The 8,657-nt window shown below is 34.7% G+C and overlaps 1 protein-coding gene across 1 annotated transcript; it reads right to left on the bottom strand.

The window, feature by feature from the left end:
* Positions 1 to 3,063: 3,063 nt before the first annotated feature.
* On the bottom strand, positions 3,064 to 5,815 carry LOC110456690 (apolipoprotein D-like). The gene is made up of 4 exons (XM_021507568.1): positions 5,764 to 5,815; positions 4,908 to 5,178; positions 4,588 to 4,652; positions 3,064 to 3,937 (listed from the first exon to the last, which is right to left on the bottom strand). The coding sequence occupies exons 1-4, from the start codon at positions 5,785 to 5,787 to the stop codon at positions 3,722 to 3,724; spliced, it is 576 nt and encodes a 191-aa protein (XP_021363243.1). The 5' UTR covers positions 5,788 to 5,815; the 3' UTR covers positions 3,064 to 3,721.
* Positions 5,816 to 8,657: the final 2,842 nt, after the last annotated feature.

Raw genomic sequence — 8,657 nt, 5'->3', positions numbered from 1 at the left:
ATGGAGTGTCCCTATCTCTGACTGTGTGATGAAGTGTCACTTTTTCTGTCTGTGTGATGAAGTGTCACTTTTTCTGTCTGTGTGATTAAGTGTCCCTATCTCTGACTGTGTGATGGAGTGTCCATATCTCTGACTGTGTGATGAAGTGTCCATATCTCTGACTGAGTGATGAAGTGTCACTATCTCTAACTGTGTGATGGAGTGTCCGTATCTCTGATTGTGTGATGAAGTGTCACTTTTTCTGTCTGTGTGATGAAGTGGCACTATTTCTGTGTGATTAAGTGTCCCTATTTCTGACTGTGTGATGGAGTGTCCATATCTCTGACTGTGTGATAGAGTGTCCCTATCTCTGACTGTGTGATGGAGTGTCCCTATCTCTGACTGTGTGATGAAGTGTCACTTTTTCTGTCTGTGTGATGAAGTGGCACTATTTCTGTGTGATAAAGTGTCCATATCTCTGAGTGTGTGATGAAGTATCACTATTTCTGAATGTGTGATGAAGTGTCCCTATCTCTGACTGAGTGATGAAGTTTCACTATTTCTGACTGAGTGATTAAGTTTCATTATTTCTGACTGATGAAGTTTCTTTATTCAGACTGTGGTGATCGTCTCTGTTTCTTAGTGATGAAGAGTCCCTATCTCTGATTGAGTGATGAAGTGTCACTATCTCTGACTGTGTCATGATGTATCCCAATTTGTAACTGTGTTTTCTGATGTCGCTATTTCTAACGTTTTGAAGATTGTTTCTGACTATGAAGTATGATGTCTCTGACAATATGGCAAGTTGTTCTTAAATCTGATTGAATAATGAGGTGTTCCTTTTTTGAATGTCCGATGAAGTGGCCCTTTTTCTGACTCTGTGATGAGGTGTTTCTGCTTTACGCATAGTAATACATTTTGCGCATTGTGTTTTTTTCTTTTGAAAATTCAGTATGAACTTCTTTAGAACTTAAAAAAAAGAATGATAGTATATTATAAACACGAGAACTCAGAAACCAAAGCCGATACGAAATGATATAATGGAGGTTGTGATATCAAAACGAAAGGAAGATGTAATGAATCATTGAATGTCGATCCCGAACGATCCAAGACAGAGTAAAACCAGACATTACGGTAGACACTGAAATATAGGGGTAAATCAGGTCATGATGACTAAAGTAATATTTCGTTAACATCTATCGAAGTACGAGAGGTCGAAACGCATTGCTTGAGTGTGATAATCGTAATCGGATCAGTATTCAAAATGGACACAAACTTGTCATACTTTATAAATCTTAAAATGTGTCAACCGTGTATGGTTAACAATAATGTAGCCTTATAATACATTGCTAAGAAAATTCTCTGTCTACTGTAAAATATTGAACACCATTGAATATAGTATCGACACAGTATTGTTTCCATATATAAGTATACTGGTAGACCATTAATACATGTAAGGAAAGCGATCAAGTAGTTTTATACTTACGACAGTACTGTGGAAAGTGTACATTTCTAGAAGATTTTGTTTAGTGCAATAGATGTTTATTACTTAAACTGCCCTCCTTTTTTTAACTGGAACGACAGATTTGTCCTACAAGGAAACCGAAAATTTAGTCGGAGTCAATATAATTGAAGATACTTGTAGCAAATTATTTTCAAGTTTGGAAATGAGCGCGTCATGTTTGTGTCGCCTTTAAGATACACAGGTGTCGGTGGTATCATCGCCGGCGATGACTTACAGATTTGTTCTGGAATGTTATTTTTAAACGAATTATTAAATCTTGGTGAATCGTGCTGGTATGAATTCGCCCAAATTCCCTTGCAATTTCCGATGTTCAGCCATATCCATGTGCTATTTGTGTGGCTGAAATGATACCATTGGCTAATTAAGATTAAAAGCTTCTAGATGATACCTTTTACAGGAAATACCAGATTTCAATTAAACTTGGCTATCCTAATTTTTACCCAAATAGCTTGCTAAATTATTCAATGAGGTCGTTGTGATCCGACTGGTTGGATCAAAATGTTTATAAATGTATACACATGTGTACTTATTACTCAGGCCCCGTCATTAAAATCGACAACCAGCCAAATTTTGCAAAGATTTAACTAAGCTGATTCTATATTATCAAATATGTAACAATACATAAGGAAATGCTGGTGCAGGCAATATATTTACACAGATTTCTCGTTATACATTTTGGCGTTTTCTTCAATAAGTATGTTAGTATGACAAAATATGTTTTCATTGCATTTATATTGGGTTGTTTGGGTTGAGCTCGTGTACTTTAATGCATCATTTTATAAATATCAAATCGGTTGTGGTAATAGTTACATTTAATACTCCTGCTATGAAGATGGTTTCATTTTAACAAGTTTTATAATGCTTGCCAAATTGGTATAAGAAGTGGTTAAGCCCGCCGCTTACATTTGCATGTTTTCTTTCATTTGAGACTGAGCATTTTTTATGTTGTCTAAGACAAGGTCCCAATCGTCATACCCATAATAGTCACATAAACATAATAAACATATTTTGAATGACGAGCTTTCAATTTGCACAAAATGTACAAAGAAAATAGCTAAAATAAACCATGTGGTTAAAGTATAAAGCCTTCAAATAATTACTTGGCATGTTTGTTTGTTTGTGTTTTACGTCCTATTAATAGCTTTGGTCATTTCAGGACGTGCCAGATTTTGGTGGTGGAGGAAGGCCGGGGTTCCCGGAGAAAACAACCGACCTACGGCCAGTGCCTGGCGACTGCTCTACGTAGGTCTCGAACCCACGACCAATTGGTCATACAAGCCTAAATGCAGCAGTTAAATGATCAGCGTTTAATTCGATCAGTACAAGGATCACACTTCAATTTTGTAGGAGAATGAATGAACACAGTATATTATCACCAGAAATACGAGGAGGTAGGGAAGGACCTACTGATTTTTTTGTATGTCAATGCAGAAATACAAACAAAGCAAACCTTCACACACCAAATGCACTTTTGGACCATTTGTGACTTTCATTGTATTGTTAGAATAGTCTTAGATACCATGCGCTTAAACAAAGGAAAGAACAAGATTCCACATATATAAAACGTTTTATTATATACCATTTAGAAACCCGATATACACATTGTATGTGCCAACAATTAAATAAACAATAGAACATTTTGTTTTTTCTTAAATATATCTGTTCTTACGCATTATTCAAATGCATTTCTTGTTGAAATGTATGAAATAACGGATACATACCATAACAAACAAAACAATACAACAAAGCAATTTCATTGTGTTTTAGCAATAGCAATTGTGAGCGAAGCAGTGACGTATTGTCTCTGTATGGTTTAGCACGTGCATATTTCTAAATCCAAGGGTAATCGTATTTTACCTTTTCGATGAGTACAGTCAATGAACAAAACTATACTTTATCTTTCACGCTCATCAAATGAGCTGCATAGTTAACAAGAAATGTGACAATGGATCGAATGCATAAATCTACATACTACATGTACATGTATAAGCCTGAACCGATGTTTTCATGTTTAAGTACAGAATTTTAAAATTTGCACACATGTGGTATTTGTTGAAAGTTTAGAACTTATACGAAACATGAAATTAAACGTAACTTCTTTTAAACCTCAAGAAGTACAATACTGCGTATAAATCGACATTAATCCAAGTTGAAATATTTGTAACAGATTGTAACAAATGCGAGATCTGACAACATTTGAATAAGACAATTAACTAATCACCAGCAGCCATTTTGCATGGTAGGCTGGTAGTTAAGATGGTCTGTGTTAAGTTTTAGAGAATTGGCAAAGTCGAGTAGCATTGTCACTGCAGCTGCGTCGGCCGTGGGTTTCCTTGACAACAGATGGACGCAGTAATTTGTCATGAAGAAAGCGGAAGTGCAGTCATACTCAATGGCGTAATTTTCGTCTAGGTATATAATCGTATAATCCGCCTGAAATATAGAAAACAAATGTTCTAATCTAAATTATTCAAAATATCCTACATTGTACCATTATGTGACATGAATTTCCCTTTAAATAAGCATAAATAATAAGCTTTGATATATTTTTATCGATGGTGAAGTGAAGTAGATTCATTGATGACATTTAAAAAAATTAAACATAAAGTTTGGCATATCATTTGAACAAGTATGTTTTCAAATTAACTTTAAGCAGAGCCAACACGCATAAAACTTGTGCTAAGATCGCAATGCGAGTACGTAGCTGTCTGTTATTATCGGATTCCTTTGCTTCATATTGTACTGTTATGGTTCCCTTCGTTTTTTTAATTACTGTTCATTTACTCTCCTTATTTAACGCTTGCTTGTGCTCAACATTTTCGTATTTTTGGTTTATCAATAAAGATGACAAGAAATCCATTGGGATACACATACATTTCGTATTATCAGGTTCTCTTACCAATTCAATATTTGAGGGTATAGGAAACTTTTTGTCGGTTTCGACGTATATATTTCAAAAAATAATTGACTACAAAAATGTATTTCACAATTTCATGATATTGTTACGTTATTGAACTTTTCGATGTTTTACAATATAATTAAAAAATAATAACCGTACAATAGTACATGTAAATTTGGATTACCTTGGGTGCAAGGAAGAAAAAACCTTCCTTCCAATGTCCCGGAACAACTTCACCTGTCAGAGCACCTATGCGTACATAAAATGTTATCTTGATCAAAACACGTATGAATATATAAATATATGTATTTTGTAGTATAAAGAATAACGCAGGTCTATCATTGATGATTGATGATTGAAACAAAAGTCAACAGAACGCATGTCTTACCAAATCACTTTCGAACTAGGATATCTTGAACACATACACTTTTCAGCTCAGAAGAAATGACCTTGATTATCATAGATATCTGATTCCTTTGAATGTGTGGTGCGATGCAGCCTAACCTGTGGCGTTGAGGAAGTCTCCAGTCGGTGACAGTTTTCGGCAGCTGTTGACTGCGCTTGCGTCCCCATTTGTGGCCCCAGTTTTGGGTTGAATTCCTATGGTGGTACACACACAGTCCTTCTCAAAGAATCCGCCCCCTGCTGTCTGGATCTTGCCTACCTCGTACCAAAGTCCATAATAACGTGCGTTGGTGAAATTGGAGGACGGGGGCGGCACCATGCAACCGGAAGCGGACACGAGAAAGGCATTGGAAACAGCCACACATAAAACCTGTCATATCAAAGGTTTTAACAATACAAAAATACCAAGTATAATACAACCCGTGTTATTGTACAACTCTATATACCAGATACATGAACGAAATTCATGAAAACTAAGTATAATGTACCACTTCTTTCCATGTGTTTTACGCCGATATCTAAACGTCATAGTAACTGATTTTACATTGGTTTATGAAACCAATACCTTAATAAACCATGATATCTTTGGGATCAATCAGATTGATTGGTCAGATTTATTGTTATGCAATTACAAATATTTTAACTGTTACTAACTTGAAAAGAAATATCATTACGGATATATGATTAAAATTAGTATGACAACAATAACATTTTTAATAATATTAATATTTGATGTTAAAATTAAAAGTCACAGATAGGGAAAATGTACTTCTATCTATATAATCAATAATACAGTTGATATAAATGTATATATATCCTAACTTAATATATAAACAAAGTTTACACGAAAAGTCTTATACAATGAATATTCCAAATTTCAGACGCAATGTCCTTTTATTGATGAAATCAATATTACATATTTGCCATATGATGGCATGGATGACGAATGACTCACCTGCAGAATCAGTAAAGTATACATAATTCGATGAGGAAGATCTGATGTTGTATTTGTTCGATACTGATTTCTTTGAGTGTCTTTGATTACTTATATAGTGTACAAGGCACATGTTAGCCAACGAGAGTCTTATCAGTATGACATTTCTATCACATGGTTAGCTTTCTAATAAGGAATAAACCACACATTTTTACCAGCTTGTTTAAGTTTCGGAGTTTTCTGAGAGTGTGGACGAATTATTCTATCTGGTCCCATTCATCTTAACTTGATTTCACTCAGCTCACCTTATCGCCAAATACCAAACAAATCGAATAAAAACCGGGTTTGAAAAACACATCCTCCATCAACAAGCTGACAAAATGCGAACAACATCTTGCTCACCACTGCCAAAAATTGAGAGAAATGAAGTTCTTGTCGAAAGAGGATAATTCAAAATTACCCTTTTTCTCTCTTATCTTCGACAAATAAGCAAACAAAGCGTCTATGAACGGTTATGATATTTCGTTCACAGATCAAGGGCATAACAACCAAACCATGCGTACAAACTAGAAAACAAGTTTGTCTCAATGAGGTTCTTGCATTTATAAGTCTTACAGGTACGATGTCCGTTTTGACCTCTGGTCGTTTCAAAAACACAGTGATATCTTATCTTTTGTACCTGGTCCCTGGTTTTGATTAGGAAAATATAATGTAACAAGTATGTAAGCTAAGCTAACAGTGCTTTAAAGATGTTGGTCCTGCATTTATATAAGGTCGGTGGACAGTGGGCAGGACACGTGCCACCTCTGACCTTTGTGATAGGACAATGTTTGGTAACTTTTGACGCGTGTTCCTCTTATGTCTCTATGTTTGTTTTCAGTCTTGAATGACCAACACGAGATTGTCTGTGGCTGGGAATGTAAGATCCCATTGATCCGCAAAGAAACATTTCGTTTTCATGCAAACATAATTCATGTATACCCAATAACATTTTGTTTCCGTTCAATAGTGGTTCAATCATAAGCAATTATATTTCGTTTCCATGCAAAAATGATTCGTTAAAATGCAATTACTTTTCGTTTCCATGTACTAACGTCTCGTTCATACACAATACTCTTTCGTTACCATGCAACACAATTTCTTTCCTACCATTAACTTTTTCTTTCCATGCAAATAATGATTATTTCATACGCAATGTCTTGTCAATCTCTTACGTTCCTATTATGGTTCATATTGTTTCGCAAGTACATGCACGAGTTTGATCAGTTAAAGTATGTACAGAAATTATACGTTATAGTAGATACAGCAATTATACGTTATAGTAGATACAGAAATTATACGTTATAGTATGTACAGCAATTCAACGTTATAGTATGTACAGAAATTATACGGTATAGTAGATACAGAAATTATACGTTATAGTATGTACAGCAATTCAACGTTATAGTATGTACAGCAATTCTATGTTATAGTAAATTCAGGAATTCTACGTTATAGTAAATACAGCACTTCTACGTTATAGTAGATACAGTAATTATACGTGATAGTAAATACAACAGTTCTAGATTATAGTATGTACAGCACTTCTACGTTATAGTAGGAACAGCAATTCTACGTTATAGTAGAAACAGCAATTCTATGTTTATAGCAGGTGCATCACTTCTACGTTATAGTAGATACAGCAATTCTCGTTATAGTAGATAAACCCATTATGCTTTAAAGTAGATACAGCAATTTTACGTTAAAGCAGTTACATAATTTCTACATTATAGTAGATACAGCAATTCCACGTTAAAGCAAGTACAGCAATTCTACATTATAGTAGATACAGCAATTTTACGTTAAAGTCAATACAGCAATTTCATGTTATATAACATACAGCAATTCTACGTTATAGCAGGTACAGCAATTATACGTTATAGTAGATGCAGTCATTCTACGTTATAGTAGATACAGCAATTCTACATTATAGTAGATACAGCAATTCTACGTTATAGTCAATACAGCAATCCCACGTTATATTACATACAGCAAGTATACGTTATAGCAGGTACAGCATTATACGTTTTAGTATATACAGCAATTCTACGTTATAGGAGATACACCAATTCTACGTTATAGTAGATACAGCAATTCTACGTTATAGTACGTACAGCCATTCTTCGTTATAGTAGGTAAACAACTATACGTTATAGTAGATGCAGTCATTCTACGTTATAGTAGATACAGCAATTATACGTTATAGCAGGTACAGCAATTAAACGTTATAGTAGATGCAGTCATTCTACGTTATAGTAGATACAGCAATTCTACATTATAGTAGATACAGCAATTCTACGTTATAGTCAATACAGCAATCCCACGTTATATTACATACAGCAAGTATACGTTATAGCAGGTACAGCAAGTATACGTTATAGTATATACAGCAATTATACGTTATAGGAGATACACCAATTCTACGTTATAGTAGATACAGCAACTCTACGTTATAGTACGTACAGCCATTCTTCGTTATAGTAGGTAAAGCAGTTTTGCTAATGTGATCAAATTCGTTTGATATGAAACGAATGTGAGGAAAACAAGGCAGAAGGTACGTTACAACAAATTCCAGACCCTGAATATTTCTTTTCTCTTTTATTCATGTAACCTGAAACAGTCAAATTAATTGTATAAATGTATAAAATGTTGTATTTAAAAAGCATTTGAACAGTATAAACAAACTTTTTCACTACGTCATTATCCTCAAATGCACATATATACTATCTCTCCGCGAACTTCCCTAGGGTGGTTTTCAACTGGTAAAGTTCGTCCATGTTTATGTTCGCAAAGGGCTTCGGAAAAGAACATTGGGCTCGTTGACTTGTCCAAGATAAAAGCAATGTCCTGCACCTGTCGTCTATGAACTGTTACCT

The sequence above is a fragment of the Mizuhopecten yessoensis genome, unplaced genomic scaffold (assembly GCF_002113885.1).
Source record: "Mizuhopecten yessoensis strain PY_sf001 unplaced genomic scaffold, ASM211388v2 scaffold8821, whole genome shotgun sequence".
Taxonomy (NCBI): Eukaryota; Metazoa; Mollusca; class Bivalvia; order Pectinida; family Pectinidae; genus Mizuhopecten; species Mizuhopecten yessoensis.
The sequence above is the reverse complement of the archived record's forward strand: the minus strand, read 5'-3'. Positions and strand labels throughout refer to the sequence as shown.

What these genes read in the sequence shown, in the direction of transcription:
- LOC110456690 (XM_021507568.1), bottom strand. Translation starts at nt 5,787, where the DNA reads ATGTATACTTTACTGATTCTGCAG. An exon ending in AGACTTCCTCAACGCCACAG is followed by an intron (nt 4,653 to 4,907) that starts GTTAGGCTGCAT and finishes ATGTACGCATAG; the next exon opens with GTGCTCTGACAGGTGAAGTT. An exon ending in TTTTCTTCCTTGCACCCAAG is followed by an intron (nt 3,938 to 4,587) that starts GTAATCCAAATT and finishes TCTATATTTCAG; the next exon opens with GCGGATTATACGATTATATA.